Source organism: Epinephelus lanceolatus, chromosome 17 (assembly GCF_041903045.1).
Source record: "Epinephelus lanceolatus isolate andai-2023 chromosome 17, ASM4190304v1, whole genome shotgun sequence".
In the NCBI taxonomy this organism is placed as follows: Eukaryota; Metazoa; Chordata; class Actinopteri; order Perciformes; family Serranidae; genus Epinephelus; species Epinephelus lanceolatus.
The window spans coordinates 30980331-31002513 of record NC_135750.1 but is presented as its reverse complement, the minus strand read 5'-3'; the positions used below and the strand labels follow the sequence as shown (position 1 = coordinate 31002513).

The 22183-nt window shown below is 41.6% G+C and overlaps 1 protein-coding gene across 3 annotated transcripts; it reads left to right on the top strand.

The window, feature by feature from the left end:
* Window positions 1-210: 210 nt before the first annotated feature.
* Window positions 211-21765, top strand: mypn (myopalladin). 3 transcript variants are annotated; one of them, XM_033613332.2, is made up of 21 exons: window positions 211-349; window positions 2874-3968; window positions 9030-9205; window positions 9292-9343; window positions 9456-9894; window positions 9986-10060; window positions 10145-10286; window positions 11604-11627; window positions 12026-12142; window positions 12231-12993; window positions 13705-14808; window positions 14892-15024; window positions 15543-15620; window positions 17316-17537; window positions 18410-18559; window positions 18644-18723; window positions 18970-19096; window positions 19331-19538; window positions 19647-19812; window positions 19931-20064; window positions 20174-21765. In XM_033613332.2, exons 2-21 carry the CDS (start codon window positions 2875-2877, stop codon window positions 20350-20352), a joined length of 5463 nt encoding a protein of 1820 aa, XP_033469223.2. In that variant the 5' UTR covers window positions 211-349; window position 2874; the 3' UTR covers window positions 20353-21765. The 3 variants fall into 3 exon arrangements, with proteins under 3 accessions (XP_033469223.2, XP_033469224.2, XP_033469226.2); XM_033613333.2 differs by lacking the exon at window positions 11604-11627; XM_033613335.2 differs by lacking the exon at window positions 15543-15620.
* Window positions 21766-22183: the final 418 nt, after the last annotated feature.

Below are 22183 nucleotides of genomic sequence, written 5' to 3'. Positions count from 1 at the left end.
ACAGACCACTGGAGGAGGAATCCCTTTACAGCATGCTCTCCCTGGCCAATGAGCTGGGACACCACCCAGACACATGGGCCAGGCCTCCCCAAAATAACCTGCGACTACTGCACTGACAAATGTTGCTACTTGTACTGGTGACATGTTTCCCTAGCTACACGGTTCCATATTTTCACAAACTCCAAGGTGAACTCTGTGCGATTAAACCCGGGAAGGCTGGGCAGCTGCCTGTGTCCAAGATTTCCCCAGGTGGCAGCCACCGGAAGACCGGAGTCTCCCTCTTTGAGCACAGGTGCACTCTGAGGATTTACCAGTCCTTCACAGGGGGCCAGCTGGGTTTATTCTGAAGGTAAAACACATCACCCCCTAATTTGATTGTTGTTCACAGAGTCATGTTGACTGTCTTCTGGCATGAGCCTCGTATGCTGTGCATAGACTCAGAAAATCTCTGACATTGAGCCACAGACAGGCTGCAGTCTATTTCTGTTTGTTAAATTGAATTATCTTAACCTGCCTGCATGTGTGTTGCTGTGTTTAGCCAGGGGGCGTTCGTGTGTGTGTGTGTGTGTGTGTGTGTGTGTGTGTGTGTGTGTGTGTGTGTGGGCTGTGACTGTGACTGTGTGTTCTCTCACTCAGCAGTGTCCCATTTATGATAATTAGAGATCTGTTTGTGTAATTTGATTAATGATTGTTGTGGCTGATCAAAATCATGATAACAAGGGCACACGGGATGACGGGGACTGCTTTTTTTGTTGTTGATTTTCTTCATGTAAGATGACCCCTCGCTATTATTAGATATGACTCGGTGGGCTTGGAGCCTGTTTGCAAAGGATTAATGTACACAACAGCTGCAGCTTCAGGTCCGTTGGAAGGGCATTGCTGCCTCTCTTAATTGCGCTGATTTGAGTGTCAGTAGCATATGTGTGCCCTATCTCATGTCTGGATTCAATAACTTGCTCATGCTCAGTGTCAAAAAGTTGTGCAAAGACTAAACATCATGTAGATGTTGGTCTGAGGTGGAAGCCTGCCTGGATCCCAGCAGATCTGGTCTCAGTGCATGAACCTGATACCCTGTCGAGGTTAGAGGAAGGCTGAAATAAGGCTAAAATAAAAAACTATTTTTACCACATATCCCCTGCTTTTAACTACAGCCTCTGTACTCATGTTCTATCTTTGCTCCAAATATTTCACAAGTGTAATATTACTGTCAGATATATCTGAGCCACATATCAGTATGTGTTTTTGTTAGCTCTTCACTGTATGTACCAGATATATCTGATAAATATGTGAGGGGATCAAAACAACATTTTTTTCATTGACTTCTGACCATTAATCATTTCCAGTTAAAGGTCTGTTAGATGTGTCAGTGATTTGAAGGGTCATGCTTAGGTGTCATTTACACTGGTGCAATTAAGACATGTCCCAATGACTTTTTGAAATGGCTGATTTTATCCTCATCGCTTTTTAAGAGCATAAGTTCAAAATTAGTGCCAAGAAATGTTGACTAACAAATAAGAACACTGTGAGACAGACTGATTTGAACAATAAGAAAACATACAATGCAGTGTAAATATAGCAGAGACGAATGTGCATTGTCCAAAAAAATAAAGTAGGCTAAAAAGAAAAGATCAGTACCTCTAGCAAACTCTTGACACAACTTTTTCATGTCCAAGTTTTCCATTTTCTCTCTGTGAACATGACAACACATATAAGTTATTAAAGTCCCATACATTCATTAAAATGACTTGATGTGTCATTGACACAAATAGGTACCACATGAACATTTAAAGAGGTTACTTCCCCAAACAAATGAGGACTTAAGAGTGAATCATGCCTACATGTGTTGACTCAGCAGGGAAACGTTAAATAAATCAGTTGATCTACAGGAGAATAAATGCATGAAAGTAATACAGAGTGGCTGAGAGCCTTACTGCATTATTTTCCATTATATTTTTATATTTCGAGCCTTTATGTCCTTATGTGACGCCTTTGAAGCCATGAATGTTTTATCCTAACAAAAAAGGTATAAAGTATATGTAACTTGTGGTATAATTGTGTACTTCATATAACTTCTTTTTGGGGATTCAACTATTAGTGATTAACCTGCCAATTAGCTTCTCAATTATTGATAAGGCATTTGTTCTGTAGAATATCAGATATAGATGTTGCTTGTTTGCTTGACGGTCTGAAAAACAGTCCAAAACCCAGAGAAATTTAATTTTCTATCACAAAGGACAAAGAAAAGGGGTAAATTTTCAAATTTCAGAAGGTGGATCCTGTACAACTTTTGACATTTTTGCTAAAAAAAAAAAAAAAAAAAAAGACGGTGGCAAATTTGAATTATTGTTTATTAGAGCTGATCGATTAATCGACTAGTGGTTTTGATGTCTTGAGACTGATGTCCTGCAGCCACTGGTTTCAGTAATATTCAGTGCAGTATGAAGACAAACTTGCAGAGCTTGAATTATATGCTAAACAAGTGCATCCATCATAGTGAACACTAAGTTGACGTCAAGGGCATATGTTTCATTTCAGCTTTGGGGGGTACACATATGAAATGGGGGGGTTTGGTAGTCTTCCCCCAGAAAAATTTTTATGCACCAATTTGTGCATTCTCTGCATCAATTTATATTGTAAACGTCTTTAATATTGTCAAAAGTTCTCTGCTGCTTATATGCCCCCCAAAAATCTATGTATATGACAGAATTAATTTTTTGCCAGTTAGATTATTGTTGCTTTGTAATGCAGTGATAATGGACTGTAGTGGGAAATCATTGGAAAATAATCAACAATAAAATGAAAAATATTTTCCACACAAATAGCTGTTGTTGTGTTTAGAATGTAATTTTATATCTTGTGATTATTTTCCACAGGATGCAGGAAAACAACATCGACCAGCCGCCATCACTGTCTCAGCTCCTAAGAGAGAGCTACCTGGCAGAGGCCAGAGCCCAGCAGCGGCACAGTGAGATGAGCCGCTCGGACGCTTCCTCCTCACGTCTTCAGATTTATGGCTCACTCAAAGGCAAGGCTGAGGACTCAGTGGGTCACAATGAGCCCCAGTTACCAGACCTCTCAGCCTTCCTCAGTCAAGAGGAGCTGGATGAGAGTGTGAACCTGGCCCGCCAGGCCATCGGACATGAGCCACGAGAAGAGAGGGCAGAGGTCAAGGCCTCTGTCGTGCCGTTAACCCACTCCAACGTCTCAGCCTCAGCCTATTCCTCTGAACCCCCATCTGTTCCCTTTGCTGCTCCTTTTGCCGCCACATCTGCTGTGCCCTTCACCCAACCAGCCCCTGAACTCAAAGAACTGCCAGCCGTACACACAACATTCACATCAGACAGAAAGATGCACAAAGCATCCACACGGCAGGAAAACATGATTAGGGACACAAGGGACTCTGCTGAGGGGTTCAACGACTTTAACAGGTCAGCAAGGAACGCCCCATACGGCCCAGAGACCCAGTCCAAGAAGGAGTTCCTCAACAAGGCAGCGGACTTCATTGAGGAACTCTCCTCTCTCTTCAAGGCCAACAGCTCCAAACGGGTACGACCAAGAGCGTGCAAATCCCACAGGAGTAGGACCCAGAACAAGAGCCAAAATGATGGGACAGTTTATCCCGTCTGTCCAGACAACAGGGAGCGCTCTGCCATGCCTGCAGAGGTGGAGAAGGAAAGATCCAGCCCTGTTGTCAGCCACTACCCAGAGGCCCGGCTGGACTCTGGGATTGGGCGTGTGGAGTTTCAGGACAGCAGGATTATTGAGGGGCAGCAGTATGACTCTGTTTTCCAGGAGGTGGAGGAGGAGGAGGTGGCTGAAAGCTGTGCGCTGACAGAGACTCCATACCCGGCGGAGCCTGCGTGTGAGCCTCCTTGTTTCATCCAGAAACTGAAAAGTAGGGAGGTTCCAGAGGGCAGCAAGGTCCAACTGGACTGCATTGTGAGAGGACTCCCTGTGCCTGAAGTCCGGTAAGGCAAACGAGTGCTGTTAATAGTTTGTTTCTTAGTTTGCCAGAGATACAGTCAGACTTTCTGCTTCCATACTCTTAAAATAAGTACGTTTGCATTGAAAAGATGTAAAACTTGAAAAGGCAGACAGGTCAGTGTGGTGTGAGGTGGTGTCAGTGGCAGCATACTAAGGATCCATTTGATCACCTTTTAGTTTGGAGAAGATGTTACTAGAGTTTTTGGTAGGGTGTCAGAGCAGGGATGGTGGCATGATATCAGTTTTACTCAGTGATGGAATGTAACTACGCACATTTACTCAAGTACTGTATAAATGTGGAGTGTTTCCAATTGACTTATACATTTCAATTTTATGCTACTTCTTACTTCTACTCCACTACAGTAACTAAAGCTTCCTGACAGCTTTGGTTACTAGTTACTTTGTTGATTAAGATTTTACAAAACATACAACAATATTATTATATATAATGCAAATTTATAGATTTAACTCCCCAACAGTACATAAAAAGGTCTACTGACTAGACAACTGATTCCAACAGTAAAACAAAAAACACATAAATGCATCAGTAACAGTAATTTAATGTCACATTATGTCTAATAACATAACAGTCACAGGGGATATTTTTCTAAATTATGAGGACATTTACTTTTGATAGTTTACTTTTGATGCTAATAATACTCACATACTTTTACTTGTAAAATTTTCAATGCAGGACATGTAATGGAGTACTTTTATTTTACAGTGTTGCTACTTTTACATTTATTGTTTGCTGACAAAGGAAATATGTATGGGGGTCGCAATATACCAGTATTGACAATAACCGTGATATTTATAAAAATAAAATATTAATATCATGTTACTTTCTTTCTGTTCTCACTTTGAACAGTATTGCCCGCCATTTTATTATTTTATCCACTTCGCTTCAACCGATCACCACCAAAATTTTATCATCTGTGCCTTGTCCCATTATCAACATTTCCTTAAAATTTCATCAAAATCCATTCAGAACTTTTCGAGTTACTTTGCAGAAAAACAGACCAAAAAAAAAAAAAAAAACAACGCTGGCGAAAACATAATCTCTTTGGTGACGTCCAATATTAACTTATAACTCATACATTTACTGGTATTGCCACCTATGTCTGCTAATATGTAACAATTTCTAGTAACATAATATTAGTTCCAAAAATATATTTGAGGTAACGTAAGCATGGTGTCACTGTCAATTTGTCCACCAGAGACCACTGATGAGTTAATTTGTAACTGTAAAATGTCCCACTGAGCATACTGTCTTTATTCTTTAATAACCACATTTAAGGAATCAAGAACTGTGTATATGTGTCTAATGCATTTATATAGGCTTTTCACACTGTACTTAGCCCCAGGCTAAGGGAGCAAGCGTTAACACTGGCACAGTCCTGACAAATTCCAAGTGGGCTAACTCTGATTTTGAGCCTAGCATCTGCTGGCCCTCTGAAGCAGACAGATAGATAGATGTACTTTATTGATTTCAAATTGTGAAATTCTTAAAGCCCTGAGATTGCAGACTGATCCCCTGAAAATGGACTTAACCCAAGGCTAAAAGTTGCCAGTGTGAAATGGGGCTAAGTAAACAATATAATTTTAGAATATCAACATGAGATACGTGCTCCAACTAACCCTGCAGGGGTAGCAGAGGCGCAGTGCAAACTGTACAGCCCTGGGCTTAGGTCAACCCTGGGTAACGATGTGTGTGTGAAAAGGGGCTAAGCTAAGATATACTCATAGCCCAGTGTGAAAAGCCTATAAGCTAAAAATATACATACATATTGGCCAATTTATTGTTATCAGAGAGTTTTTAACTCAAATAGTTTCATGGATATCAGCCTAAAACAATCCAGTATCAGTCAGACTGTAGTGTATACATGGGGTTAAAGATGGAGCCATGTCTGTGCCTGGGCCTCAGACCATTACTGAACAATTACAAAGTGTTTTGAGAGGTGTGAGGTAGGATGAATGATTCTTTCTTGGGACTTCCAGACAGAAGTGACATGTGATGATAGCCAACAGCTGATTCTGAATGGTGTGAGTGTGTGTGTTTGTGTAGGTGTGTGTGCACTGGTAGTCAGTCAGGGTTATGTCTGGGACAAACGATAATCACATTAGGCTTTCGGTCATTCTTAAGAATGAGGGCGGCGTCCTGATAAATGACCATTTACAGTCAAAATGTGCAGAAACAGAAGAGGAATTTACACCTCTCACTGCCTTCATTTAACTGCCTTTGATTTCAGAGTAAAGCAGATTACATTGTTAAGAATAACATGACAGTACTTCACAATTTGTGTTTGCTTGTCTCATCCTTTTTTATGGTTATGGAAGTTTAGTTGGATATGTATTAAAACCATGGCTGGACTCTCAGCACAACAAAGCCTTGAACTGAAGTGAAGCTGAGGTGTCAGACTATAGGGGGCATGGGCTTGTTAGTTCTACTGAACAATGTTGAGCCACTAACATATACGTGTCCAGGGAGAATGTAGCTCTCAGCCATTTTTAGACTGGACTAGCACTGGGAGCTGCAGCAGTGTCTGATAATGGAACCTGCTGAGCTCTTGGCAGAAGCATGAAGAGTTTGGTAAGATGATTTACACAGATATTGCTTCACCATTTCTTTATATGGTTTGTTTGTGGTCTGTGTGTCCTACAAGTCTGAAGAGTCCTGTTTCAGTGGATACGACTTAAAAAACTCTCGTTTCCTTGACATTATGTTCAAGCTTGGCTCTTATTTTACATGTTCTGTTAACATAAAGCTCTTTAGTAGACTTTAGTGTGATGTTTGTGCTTGTTTCTTCTATCCCTTCAGCTGCTGGGTTAGTGTAGTCAAAATAGAGTTGTCAAGTTCATATTTCCCATCAGTTTGCAGTGGTGTATATTGTCTCTGGTGCGTCAGGGTATAGCATTGTGTGTATACGGAGTCTAAGTTTAGCCTTATGCGTATGTGATTGGGTCAGCCAGTCAGAGCTCCCAGGCTCCAGAGGGAATCTCCTCTCTGGTTCTGAAGTCCAGAGGGAAAATAGCCATGACAGGTGCAGTGAGCGGGGTCTTTGCCGTGCAGATCAGCCACCTCCTCTACTACTCATGCTTTCAATTTAGACCCTTACTCATTAGAAATGACATAGCCTCGCCTCGGGCAGAACACTGACAGCACATTCCAACATGTGCTGTATCCAAGATCCAGATCTTCAGCATAGCTTTGTGTTTTCATTGGAAACTATGCCAGGATTTAAAAAGAAATACTTAGAGCTCAAATGAATTCATCTCTATAGACAGTTGAGAAGCCATGGGGAACTTAGTTTGTGTTTTGAGGAATAGTTTTTTTTTGTTTAAACTGCTTTTTGAAACACTTTGGTCTATCTGGAGTGAGACATTTTAGCTGGTAATATGACTGCCTGCATATTTATTTGTAAAAGTGTTTCATATATGTGATCCATGAGCTTGGTGAAAGCACTGGATATGATTTTATAATTTTATGCCAGAAAGTAACACATCACCTCATTCCTGCATGTTTATTGGCTGGATTGTATAAAGCATCAACCTCATCTTCTCAAAATAGACATGCTTTGATGTAGAGGCTGCTGCATATGTTGCTGATCAGGACAAGGAAAATTACAGGTTCACTATTATAGTTTCACAATGAATAAATAGACTGTTGCCAACTGCAGCTCCAATGTAGAGGATGCTACTGAGTGGAACTAATGCCAGGTACATAATGTTAGCCAGCGAGGATGTTTTTCTTGTCACTTATCACATTTTAATATAAGTCATGCCAGTCAGATTACAATACTGATTACTAAACCTGCTTTGAATGAAGCCAGGTACATTTATTGCATGTCATTTGTGCCTTTAAATCAACTGTTTTGCGCTCCTCATCTTCATAACGTCAACAGTGCATTTAAGCGGCCTCTAAACTGGCACACTCGCATTGCTTCTTGTCTTACAGGGAAATTGATAGGGCTTGCACATCAAAACATTTTTCTCTTGGCCTGCATAACTCAACTGCATGGCACAGAGCCAGAGGCACTATTAGGGTACAGGGAAAGACACCGCATGGTACCAGCCTCATAGAAATGGTGTCAGAAGGTTAAGAGAAGGAAAGGGAAAGCTGTGTAAAAATGGGGTTTTACATAATAAAGCAAGGGTAGGAGAGTCTTGGCATATCTTTCTGAGTTGAATCACATTACAGTGCTATCACTGATTTGGAAATAGAAGTAGATTACTGCTGAAAACAACTCAAATAAAGTGACTGACGAATGAATGTAAAGGGGTCATTGAGGGTTTGAATGAAATGATGGGAACTGTATACTTTTACCTTCACAGTCACCAACTCTTATCTAAAGTCAACCCCAGTTAAACACGCTTAAAGGGACAGTTCACCCCAATATCAAAAGCTCATATTCTTCCTCTCACCTGTAGCTATTTATCAATCTAGATTATTTTGGTGTGAGTTGCCAAGTGTTGGAGAGCTGTAGAAATGTCTGCCTTCTCTCTAATATAATGGAACTAGATGGCACTTGTGGTGCTCAAAGTGCCAAAAAAATACATTTGAAAAACTCAACAGCAATGTCTCTTTCCAGAAATCATGACTCAGTTACTCAAGATAATTTACAAACCTTGTTATGAGCAGTTTCATGTAGGAACTATTTTCTTTCTAATGAACTACGCACGCTAACCAGATCACTGCACAGGAGGAGGCGTGCATCTGCTGCTAGCTCACCTAGCACCACTGAGCTAGCTAATGTTACAGCTCAGTCAAGGAGGACGCTATTAATGTTCACATCTCATGTTGTCACAAGTACGAGCCTCTTGTCCATGAGTAGGTGCACGCTACTAGTGGTCAAAAACTCCATAGGGTACCTTTAAAGCTAATGGTAAACAATTGACACAAAGTTGACCATCATATTTGCATATTGAACATGCTTTTCATACTAACAGACTAATAATTGAGAATATAGTTTTAGAGAATACAGCACTAAAATAAGCTTACAATGCTTGGGTGCACTGAGCAGTTTGCTGTATATGTTTAATTCCAGGTGGTTTTGTGAGGGCAAGGAGCTGGAGAACAGCCCTGACATTCAGATCATCACTAACGGTGAGCTGCACTCTCTGATCATCGCTGAGGCCTTCGAGGAAGATACCGGGCGCTACTCATGCTTTGCATCTAATTTCTATGGCACTGACTCCACGTCAGCTGAGATCTATGTCGAAGGTGATTCTGTCTTTCTTATTGACACGTTTTACAGTGAAGTTAAACACTGTCAGTGATGGAGTGTGTGCTCTTGTTCAATCCAACAGGTGCCTCCTCATCAGATTCTGAGGGGGAGCAGCACATTGAACATGTAGCCCAGTGAGTTTTTACCATTTTTTCATTAAGACTTACTTTTTATTTTTGTGGAGCTTTAGCTACTTTATTGCAACACTAAATAACAGGTTACCTTTCTTTCTCTGTGATTTTAAAGGCTACAGAAATCTACACCTCCATCAAAGAGTCAGACTCCCTCTGTAGAAGAGGGCGACTCTCCGTCATCCCAACCTGCAGCAGCCACTGAGGAGCCAGCAGAGCGGCTCTCCTCTCCACCAACTAACCAAATAATCCCAGAACCTCTCCTACCAGTCTGGACATCAGCCACCATACTTCCTGTTCAGGAGCCCCCTACAACATCTGTGGCATCCACAGCACAACCAGCTCAGGAGGAAGCAACAGTGTCACCTGTGCAGGTGTTTCCTTCTTTGTCACCTGGTGATACAGAGGTCTCAGAATCCCAGGAGGTGCCTGTCACATCCACACCACCACCAGTGCAGACAGCTGCAGCGATAGCTACATTGCTGCCTTTGAACTCAGTGGTCTCCACTGTGCTGCCTGTCCTGTCAGCTCCAACACAAACACCACAACCTGAGGTAGAAGAGCTGAAACACTTCCTTCCTTTATAGTTTCTGCTCAGTTTTATATATTTTAATCAACATGTCTTCTGTGGGCTTTTATCTTCAGAGTCAAACCTCCAACCACAACTATCTACAAGGGTTGAACGGCCAACCTATCATGGCTGCCCCTGTATTCACAAAGGTAGAGACCTTTTTAAAAAATGCATACTGCTGCTGTCGGTTATGTCTTTATTAATGCAACATATGCAATGTTTTGTCCCACCAGAGCCTGCAGGACCTTCATGCCTCAGAAGGCCAGCTGGTGGTGCTAGAGTGCCGTGTGAAAGGGGTGCCGTCCCCTCGAGTGGACTGGTACAGAGATGGAAACATCATAGAGGACTCTCCTGATTTCAGGATCCTGCAGAAAAGTAAGATCTGCTGCTGCCCAAATACTGTCATATTATTAAAAGTGCAAATGAACTTCATATATTTTTGAGAGAGCTGTATCTCTGAACTGTATACCATAGCCAGATCTGACATGCTGTGTTTCATAAAAACACTTGGAACTCTGAGATTTAAAGACGTAATTGCATCTTAAATGAGTCATTTTAATTCAGATATATTTCTGTAATCTCACAGTTTCTTAAAAACCGTGTTGTGCTGAGAAGAAAATGAATCAAAGAACTGATGCTATAATAAAAACATTAGTATTGTCTTCAAATTAACATTAAGTCCTTTATCTTAATTTTTTTTATGAACCCAAAAAGCTAAAAAAATGTTAATGTTGCTGTGAAAGAGTGTCAAGTTATGGATGTGTTTACATGCATAAACCTATATACAGTTTAAATAATATAAAGATAAATATACCATATAAAGATCATGGAAAAGAACAGCAACAGTCTGGGGGGCGGCAGGTAACTCTCAACCCTAGTTTATGCCTCTTGAATATTAAAGAAAGATATCAAAGATGTGACTGTTAAATATATGAAATGGCCAGGAGTTGCTATTACCACTAATAATAAGGTCATACTCAGACACTGGAAGGAGAGTGATCCTCCAAACTATCAAGCATGGCTTAATATAGTGAAATCTGCTTCCTACAAGCTTATCATTTATAAGATAAACAGTAAACCGGATTCTTCTTGGGAATCTGGGAACTGTTTCTGATACATTCCAGGGTATCCAACTCAGAGACAGGTCTAACTTGACAAATCAGAGCTAAAAACATAAAGTCACAGCCCAGTGGTGAAGACAATTGGTGTATGTTTGGGTCAAGGGGTGGGAGTATACAAATATTGTCTCCTGAATAGCTTTGTTGTTCTGTTGATTTTGTATTTAATTTTATTTGTATTATTTATTTTTATATTTTGATGCATTTAATCTCAATATGTACATACTATCTATTGTGTGGGGGTGAATTAATGTGCGGGCGGGTTAACAGGGTTATGTGTAGGTGCTGGGAACCTGTTGTAATCTGTTTTATTGATTTATTTAGTTATTTATCTTCTATTATTTTCTTTCTCCCTTGTTTTTTAATCATTTGTTGTTTAATATACTTTTGCTATCTTGTATAATTTAAAGAAAGTAAATATGTTATCTTATAAAACAGTGTTGAATTGTGGAAATCAGCAGCATAAATATACTAAACTCAGTGATGACATTGAGTCTCAGAAGTGCTAATGATTCTTAAACCATAACATTTACTGCAGTTTCATGATGCTTTTTGGTACTTATTTCCATTTCAGAGCCCAGATCTCCAGCTGAATCAGGTATATATTAAACCCTCATCAGTCAAAAACACAAGTGTTGACTGCACCGAAGCAGCTGCCTGTTTGTATATGATGCTGCAGTGTGTACATATTAATCTGCTCAAGTGTTTATAGTCCTTGGCTGAGGCGTCTGCTCGTCTTCTGTACATAAGCCAGGACTGCTTTTCCCTGACTCTGGACCATATAAGGTAGTCTCTCATCCTGTGTCAAACCACCATGGCAGATCACTACAACCTGCTTTAGCTGCAGATAGACTCTCAGCCCCAGTAACACAGAGAAACCTCACTGCTGGGCATCTCAAACAAAAGTCATGTATCTGTCCTCAGTGTTAAGAAGGTAATGTGATGCAGTCACACCAAGCCAAGCTGATTATGTGAGTATCATTTCTTTACCTCTAGAGGAAATATGCACTCTGGTCATTGCTGAGGTCTTTCCTGAAGATTCGGGGATGTTTACTTGTACAGCAAGCAACAAGTATGGAACCGTGTCCAGCGCCGCTGCTCTAAAGGTCAAAGGTAACACTTCTGTTTCACTCTCAGCTATTGTGCATTCTTATAATCGTACATAGCAAATATTGATATCTGTCTCTCCAACTCCCATCAGGCAATGGCAGCAACAGCCACGTGAGGCCTTTCAGCAGTTTGACAGTAGAGCCCAATCGCATCCATGAACCTTCATCAGCTCCCACTGTGAACCCTCAACTAGAGGTTACTGTGACCAACAGCATCAAGCCCCACTCCAGCACCATTCGCCTAGACCCGCTTATCTCTAGCACCGTGCGCCTGGACCCCTTAAGCACCAGCACCCTCCGTTTGGACCCAAATGGCTCCAGCATGTTGCGTCCAGACCCCCTTCGCACCAGTCTACCCAGTTTGGAACCCTCCAGCCTAAGCAGCAGCTCCGGCCTCAACTCTCGCAGCAGCAGCACCCCAAACTTAGACCCCCTCTATGTCCACCAGAACCCTCATAGATCCAGTGGAGGATCACGTCCAGAACCACAGAGTGGCGGACAGGTGCTCTCACACCCAAAACCCTTCATTTCTCCTTTTGCAGTTGAGGCTTCAACTGAACAGGAAGTGTCCAGACCTGTAGTGACATCGCCTGACACAAGCCCCAAAATTAAGGGAACCCCAAACCACCAGAATGGGAGCATTATTGTGGTGCCCCTCCCGGATCCGCCTCCTAACTCCTGCCTAAAGACGGGCAACCAGACGAACCACAAAGACTCCAGAGTCGGCCTGCGTGTGCACTTTAAACTGCCCGAGGATGAAGAGGATAAACAGAGTGATGCATCCAGTCAGTGTGATGATGACACCACCTTGTTGGCTAACAAAGAACCCCCACCAGTGCTGGCTAAACCCAAACTGTGAGTAGTCTCAAAAATGTCCCAACTGTGCTGAAACTGACACTAACCCACAAGTGTGTCAGAATGCTCTGTGACAGTGTAGTATGAGGAGAAGGGAGTTTGTAGATTGTGTCCTCAGTTTGTTTTGTATCAAAGTGAGGGAGATGGGCTGTATTGAGTGGTGGGAGGATCCTCTTCTCTTGCTCAACTTGCAGCTGTAATCAGTTGCAATTCATAAATGAATGCATGCGGACTTAAAATGTGGACCTTCCGGCTCTCTAAAACAAAGGATGGCATTTTCTATTTGTAAGTTTACTTCTATGCATTTATGTTCATCTAATATTTCAGATGATGCTGTAAATTATATCCTGTATGGTTTGGTTAGCCTGTTTAGTGTTGCTCTTTTAACACCATAAGATAAATATGGCAATTTGTCCTGTTTTGCTTCATCTAAGTAAAGTTGCAGTAATTTGATGATAAATAAAAGAGAGCATCCTGTTTAGAATGAAAGCGTTACGTGTCTTGAGCTTGGACAGTGTTTTGTTTCTAGGCTTCTTGTTGGTAGCCCATACAAGGGCAGAGTATTCTTCATGCTGACTTTGGCTCATTCCTGCTGGGGTTTACAGGGTGGACTTAATTTATGAGAGCAGCGCACTGAGCCGCTCTCATTTTCACCATGTATAGTGTCATTTTTTCATAGTTCTTTAATTTTAGTTTTGCTTCCATCAACAGGGACCCGGCCCAGCTCCAGCTTCTGCACAACCAGGTCCTCATGGAGCAGCAGCAGGACACTGAGCCTCAGACCCAAACCCGCACCCCCACCCGGCCTCAGTCCCAACCCCAACTCCAGATTCAGATCCAGATCCAGCCTGAGGTCCAAACCTCCAGCGAAGGTCCGCTGTGGTCACCCAGAATGCACCGCGAACCCCATCCGCCACCTTTCCAAGTCTACCTTAACACCACAACATCCCCGCAGCAGACGCCTCACTCTGCACCTCCACTGACCACCGCTCCCCCTGCACCCTCTCTGAGCTCTGCTCCAGCACTCAGCACCACCTTTTCACCTCCTCTCAACACTTCTCCTTTTAGCTCCCCTCCTTCAATCCCTCAGCTAAAGACTTCCTCCCTGGTGACCTCCCCTCCACCTGCCCCACAGCTGAAAACAGCTCCTCCTCTTAGTGTAGCTCCTGTAACCCAGATGAACACCATCCATGCCTCTCACATCAACCTGTCCCCTGCAGCTCTTGCCAAAACTGCCCCCACACCCCAATTTTTCTCTCCTGCTGCACCAAAGCTTACTACAGCCCCTACAGAGCCAACCCCAGCCTTACAGCAGCTTACATCTCCTACTCCTCTACTGAGAAGCACCCACGCCTCCCTCATGAACCTCACCGCCACCTCCCACACTTTCAACTACACCCGGCCTAAAGAGTTCATAGCTGCTCAGACTTTCTCACCAGTCAGGAGTCCCTCCCCAACAGAATCACCAGTCCCTCTGCTCCAAGAGCTGGCCGCCGAGCTCAATTCCTCTGCAGCTAGCTCCCCTACTCTACCGCCATTCTCCCCCCCGCCCAGGATCTTCCCCACGAGGGTGCTCAAGTCTCCCACCAGCCCTCCTTCGCTCGTGTCCTCACCTACACCAGTGTCGGGGTCTTTACTGAACAGTGTGTTCGCCATACGAGCTCAGTCGCCTCCCCAGGCCTCCTCACCCACATCCAGCAGCTCCACCCCTAGCCCCATTCAAAACCCTGTGGCGTTCCTGAGCGCCGTCCTGCCATCACTGACCCCGAGTCCACTCACCAACTCAATGGGCCTGCCAAAAGGCGCTCCTTTAGGGTACGCTCTCTGCAAACCACAGTGTTCATGAGATTGGTGAACTGTCATGTGCTCTAATACGTGTTTTCCTTCTGTCTCTTCAGGCTAAAAAAGAATGTACCAAAGGTGCGCCGCCCGTCCATTGAAGACATTCGTGAAAGCAAAGAACTTCTCCTCCATGACATCGAGAAAAAGCTTCGATTTAGAGACGACACAATATATCTTGCACATCAACAGGTACCAAGTCGTCTCCAGCTCTGATCGATGTCTTCCTTTTTGACTGCTTTACTGGCAGTGATGTAGTGGTGAATAAATATAATAATGCAGACTTTAGCTTACATTACATCCCTGCTGATGAATGTCAATAAATGATCAATTTGTTGACATGTAGGTATGTGATCACAAATTTTTAACTAACCAACATTTAACCAATAACTGTGCTGCATTCTCAATTGTCTCCAGGCTTCTATTTATGTATTCATATTGAGATGAATACATAAGTAGATATCTACAAGGATATTAAAAGACAGATTTTTAAAAGTGTAAAATCATCCTGATTGACTCAGAGGCAATGAGGAGCTTGCTTCAGTTCAGCAGAGCATCAGCCATCACTCCCTCCCCAGTCATTCACTGTTGTGTGCCCATGTAGTGTAGCAACAAACGCATGCTATTAACAATTAGCTCATGTGTTATTCCATCAGTATATGTTTGTGTGTCTGTGTTGGCGTTCATCATCCATCCCTATCCTCTCATAGAAGCTGAGTTATGAGGGGAAAACAGCGAGCAGACCCCTTGGACCAATCATTCCTGCTACTGTCATTAACTATGATGAGGTACAAGGATCCTCCCGTCCCAAGCACTGCTTTGCTCGAGGCTGTATGGGTTATTCAAATGTTTCAGACCGACATTTAAAACTTTATTATCTAAATACTATAATTTATCGATATTTCTAATCAAGCATTTAAGCTTCTGTACTAATATAAAACCTGCACGAATAATCTGAAAAATTGAATTTAGGGTTAAAATTCATTAAACTGATGAAATGAAACGACTCTTTTTCAACCTGGACCCTGTTTTCCAATGTTTTTATGTCTAAGTGACTAATGGGAACAACAATTTGTGAAATTGTTCCGGCATACAGCAAGAGGGCTGCAGCCAGCAGTGTCCAAATGTAATCCCAACAGGCCCATCAGACTCCATTTTAATAAACAATAATTTTATCATTGTAAAACATACTTCTTTCAAAGTCGACAGAAACAAGAATTATCGCCTCTGAGAACCAGTCAAGTTGCAGTTACAGGTTACATCCATGTCTGTCCAGACTCATATATAGACATGGCAGAAGACAATGCTTCAAATAGGGATGTTGCTTCAAAGAAGCTACAAATTCTAAAATATTACAAGTAACACTAAGATGTTACAGGGACGTTGACCTTTGACCTTTTGGATTTAAAATGTCATCACTTTAATTTTATCATTAGACATTTGTGTGAAATTTTGACATAATTAGCATATGAATTCTTGAGTGCTGGCCAAAAACATCTTTTGTGAGGTCGCAGTGACCTATAAACACTAAAATCAAATCAGTTCATCGTTGAGTCCAAGTGGACGTTTGTGCCAAATTAGAGGAAATTTCCTCAAGGTATTTTTGAGATATCTCGTTCACAAGAATGGGATGTATGAGCATAAGTCTGGATAGCCAACCCAAAAACATAATGCCTCCAGCCACGGCTGTTTTTTTTGTTTTGTTTTGTTTTTCTTTTTTTTTCTTTAATAAGACAAATAACATACACAACATATAGCAACCAAAGCATGGCTGCATGGACATTACAGCCTGTTTCGCCGCTGCTGGCTGCAGCAAACTTGCTCAATAATGGACCAATTTCAAAAATATTTGTTCCCATTTGTGAGGAACAACATGGGAAAATAGGATCCAGGTTGGAAAATACCAGTTACCCCTAAACTAATGTGACACTCTCCCCACTGAAGCTTGCAGCCCATTTCTTCTGTATGCATTTCAGATTTTCCCAAAAGGCCATTTTAACATAGTCCTTCTTCTTTGCAACACTTTTCTGAAAAAGAAAAAAAATGAACTCACAAACCTGCATATTGTTTTTTCACACACTTTAACAATCTCCTGCTCGATATGTCATTCAACTCTTCAGTTCACTTCAGTTCATCTTCCTCTGTTCTCTGTTTTACCTTCGGCCTTATTTTGTTTGGTTGGATGAGAAAAATGTTTTACAGAGTGATAATGTCAGCAAATGCCGCTGCATGAGCCTCATCATCGAGTGGTTTAAAGTCACAATCTGTACCTTTCTGTTCTGAGATCTGAGTTATAGATTGTTACTTTAATACCGCGGTTGCTACATGATAACTAGATGCACGGTGTCACAGGTTCCTGATTAGTGCATACCTCTCCTAAAGCATTTGTTGCTTGTTTCAGTTTTACGCGTCCACGTCCAAGACAGATGCAATGCGACATTGACTGTGGTCATTACTTGTATGTGGTGGTTTTCCTCTTCCAGGAGTACAAAGTGTCCAATTTTGAGCAGAGACTAATGAGCGAGATCGAATTCCGTTTGGAGCGGACGCCAGTGGAGGAGTCGGATGATGAGGTGCAACACGATGACGTCCCGAGGGGAAAATGCATCGCCCCAATATTCGACAAGAAACTGAAGAATTTTAAAGCCATGGAAGGCGGGCCTGTCACTTTCTCATGTAAAGTCGTGGGAATCCCTTTTCCAAAGGTGAGAGGTCGACAACTTTTCCGCAGAAATTACAGTATGTCCTGTCATTTTGATCCCTTACTCTCCACTCATCTGTTTTTATTTTCGTTTATTTAACCAGATAATATCCAATTACAATAAAATCACTTGTGACCTGGCCAAGAAAGGCAGCAAACTTATCAAGTACACAATGATTATATAATACAAGAAAATACAAAACAATACATTATAAATTTGATGTCTGAAATTAAGATTTATGTCCAACTAAATGCCAAGATATGTATATGCATCAACAAACTCAATACCCACACCTTCAAGGGAGTTATAAGAGAGAGAAGAAACCTTAGTAAAACTGGGTGCAAATAGCATTGCCCTAGTTTTGTTTGCACTTAAGAGCAGTTTTAAGTTAATGAGAAAATGCTGCAACAAATGAAACAAAAGTCAGACTAAAACTTGTTAACTACAGTCTTAACAGAAGGAGCAGAGGAATACATGATTGTATCATCAGCATGCTTATGGCACACTATTTGCTTCATCTGGTTACAAACAGTAGTGACATATAATAGAAAGAGCAGAGACCCCAAAATAGATCCTTGAGGAACTCCCTTTTCCAGAACAACGGGATCAGAAACAACATCACCAAATGTGACAAATTGCATGCAGTCAGTTAAACAACTCTGAAACCAGTTGGCCACTTTATGACCGATACCAGCTTTCACCAGGATGTTAATAAAACATGATGATCTACTGTTTCAAATGTCTTAAATCTAAAAACAAACAGACACAGAATAATTGGTCTAAATCTAGATTGGGATGGGATTTAGATGGGATTTAGGATACTGTGCGAGTCTAGGAATACGTTCAGCTGATCTGACACTAAGGTGTCTTATCAGGTTTACTGGTTCAAGGATGGCAAGCAGATCTTGAGGAGGAACATCCATTACAGGAAGATAAGAGAGGGGGATGGGACCTGTGCTCTGCATATAGAGTCCACGACCAATGACGACGATGGCAACTACACCATCATGGCAGCTAATCCACAGGTGATACTTCACACATCCTGTTCATGCTGTCAGCACCTTCTCCACAGCTGCAAAATCTAATATGTGATATTTAATGACCACCAGGGACGAATCAGCTGTTCGGGTCATTTAATAGTCCAAACGGGACCTCCCCGAAACAGACTGACACCTATTCACTCTCAGAGGTGAGCAGGACTGAGTGTGCAGTGTGATCTGCAGAGGTAAGAAGAAGTCTTCTGCAGCATGAGGAACCAGCCATTTATTATTTTTCCTCTCTGACAATAATGACATTATGACATTATCATATGTATCTTTTTAATCTAATATACTAACATGCACCACTATAAAGACAAACATGGATTAATGTCAAAGTGTGTGTTTGTGCCCTGTACATGTACATGTACATCCGCTCACCTCTTTATGTTTTTTAGGGTGCGAGCCCGCATACAGGAAGTTGAAGATGAGCAAACGCAAGAGCGTTTTTTTCGGCCTCACTTCCTTCAGGCTCCGGGGGACATGCTGGCTCACGAAGGACGACTGTGTAGACTAGACTGTAAGGTAGGCAGCAGGTCCTGGCATGTACAGTCTGTAAATATAAAGGCAATCCAGACACTTCAAGTGGAGTGGAGTACCTGGATTGCCTGTCTGTGTTTTTTCCCCATTTTCCAAGAGCATCCAACACACTTTTTTGATCTAGATTTGATCATACAGAGTAACCAGTCATCTCTTTTTTTGCAATCTGTAAAATATAACATTATTGCTTCATCTTACTGTCAATGTTTTGTCTTCCAGGTAAGCGGCCTCCCCAACCCAGAGCTGATGTGGTTGGTCAACGGGAGGCCAATCTATCCAGACTTTTACCACAAGATGTTGGTGCGGGAGAATGGCATCCATTCTCTTGTCATTGATCCTCTGACACAAAATGACGCCGGCACATACACGTGTATTGCAAGCAACAAAGCAGGACAGAGCTCCTTTAGTCTAGAGCTGAAAGTTGTGGGTAAGGACTGGATACGATCAGTGAAAAGGAATTGATTACTTGTTAAGTGCAAATGAGCTGAAAATTGACTGTAGAAGCTCCAGTAATCGAAGTCTTGTCCTCTTTTAGAGAAAGAGATGAAGCACCCTCCTGAGTTTGTGGAGAAGCTGCAGAACATGGGTATTCCTGAGGGGACTCCAGTCAGGCTGGAGTGTCGGGTGGTGGGGATGCCCCCTCCAGCCATCTTCTGGAAGAAAGACAATGACACCATTCCTAAAACTAGGGACAGAATCAGGTTGGTAGGAGTCCTGAATCTCTCTGTGTGGCTGTTTCAGTTCAATGTGTTACAACTTAAGAGTTTCAAATATCTCTATTGGAACTGTAATAAATTCTCCATGATCTGTTTATTTCAGCATGTCCCAGGATTCAACAGGATATGTGTGTCTCCTTATCCAGCCGACAACAAAGGACGATGCTGGCTGGTACACAGTGTCAGCAAAAAACGATGCTGGAGTTGTATCCTGCACATGCAGGCTTGATATCTATGGTGAATATTCTGTCTAGCTGTTTAACTATCAGCTTTATCAAGACATGTTGCCACATTTTTTAGCTTGTCGCTATTAAGAAGTAATGCTAGCTATCTGCTGCGCCTTCAGCACAGTGGCACCAGAGCGTCCCTGCACCCATGAAAAAGACTCAGCGCATGGGCAGCCGCTATGCAGCTCTGACAGGCCAGGGGCTCGACATCAAGTCAGCTTTCCCCACCTCAGAGACCAACCCCATCCTGTTCTCCAGCTCCCCTCCTGAGGTCATGCTGGAGAGTGAGGAGCTGTGACGCTGCAGCACGGTGACCCTCAGAGGCCTCCCAGCACACGCTACGACCTCTCTGAGGTCAAAACAGTAGAGGGCTAAAAGAGTGATCCGAGCATTGTCATGTGATTTGTGTGATGCATTTGAAGTGATACACTCAGAGTAGAATGGCAAAGAATTACTGTGTTAAAGCTATCAGCATTGATAGTGAGTTTGTCACCATTCCTATTTATTCAAGTCATATGAAGAGTGTTTTAAATACAGGAAAAAAAAACAGATTTGCAAAGTCTTAGCTCTTGAGCCATCAGTGGAGTTGAATAGTGTTCTCTGACAGGTTTGAATGACACACGTTTGTTTTCTACATCATATTTAGCTACGATAATGAGGCTGAGTGTTAGTGGTAACATCTGTTCTTAATTGTTAGTCCTGTTCTCGAAGTGGTACAAGCACTGCTTAATTTTATTGCAAAAATATAGATATACCTGTATTGGTAGTAATAGTTTCTTTTAAAGTTTATATATAAAAAAAGTAGTTTTAAGTTATTGTTTATTACTAATCAGAGATAGTTTACAGTATAATAATAGACATTTGAATGTGCCATTTAGATCAGTTTATTTAAGTGGCTCCAGCAAGATAGGATTCTTTCTACATTTACCCAAGTCATTTATTGGTTCACATTTTTTGCACCATTTTTTCATGTGCTTGCATGATAAAGGCTGATGAAGATGCAATATTATATAACATAACAAACACACTATGGCTGCTCACAGTCATAATAATAACATGCTGTTAGTTGACTCGTGGTTAGTGGCTGACACAAGAACTGTTGTGATTTTTTTGCTTTCAGGTGATTTAATTCATCTTTGTACTGACAAAGATTTATCTTGACCGCATCTATAGATGGAGCTGCATCACCAGAGGAATGAGTCACATGAGACTAAAGTCTCTGTTGGCTTCACTTTAAAATGACACCAACAAGTCACACGTATCCTACAGAGGTTATTACTGAACTCTGAATAACATAAATTCAAGTCGTTTTGAAAACATATGAAAGAAAAGCACATAATCAACTGATGTAAAGTTGCACATTGTAAAATAGTTTTGTCCTTCTCAGAATAAAGTTATATTTATTCAAATGAGTGATATTTTTACTCTGCTGCATGCTGCTGCTGCCATATTTTCAGTGCTGCTTTGCACCTGATGAAGTTTAGAGTCGGGTCTGTCATGATAATTATGCTATCGACTTATCGAGGTCGGTAAAAATGATCAAGGTCATGTCCATATATCATTTAATATTTCCCGTTATGTTTACATGCGTGGTAGCTTACTGAAGAATGTCAACAACATTTTTAGGATGCCAGAATAAAGAACAGGGTTTTCTCTACCATTATAAGACTTGGACACAGTGCCTAAGAAAAATAAAATAAATATATGGTTGCACTGGTTCTGTCTCTTATCTACACACTGTGTCAGAGTTTCACCATGGGCAGGGCTCAGGCAGCTCCTCCACACACAAACATTCATTTATGTTTTATTAATTTATTAATTAATTCCAATTCAAATGTCTAAATATTCTTATGAATTAAAAGTCCATTGCTCTCTGAAAGGGTGCACTTGCATTATTATGCTATTATCATTATATTAGTGGCATATACTGGCCATAGAATGATAATAATCTTGTTTATTGCACTTATTTTGGGTAAAATATATCATCCAACAAAAGTAGTTATTGTGACAGTTCTATGTAGTGTGTCTCACTTCATCTCTTTATGAGAATTTAATGCAGAATGTATTAAAAGAGGGTAATGGGTAGTTGCGTCTGACATGAATGTGGGTTAAAATCTAAATTTCTGCTG

What these genes read in the sequence shown, in the direction of transcription:
- mypn (XM_033613332.2), top strand. Translation starts at nt 2,875, where the DNA reads ATGCAGGAAAACAACATCGACCAGCCGCCATCACTGTCTCAGCTCCTA. An exon ending in AGCTGAGATCTATGTCGAAG is followed by an intron (nt 9,206 to 9,291) that starts GTGATTCTGTCT and finishes TCAATCCAACAG; the next exon opens with GTGCCTCCTCATCAGATTCT. An exon ending in TGGGAATCCCTTTTCCAAAG is followed by an intron (nt 17,538 to 18,409) that starts GTGAGAGGTCGA and finishes GTGTCTTATCAG; the next exon opens with GTTTACTGGTTCAAGGATGG.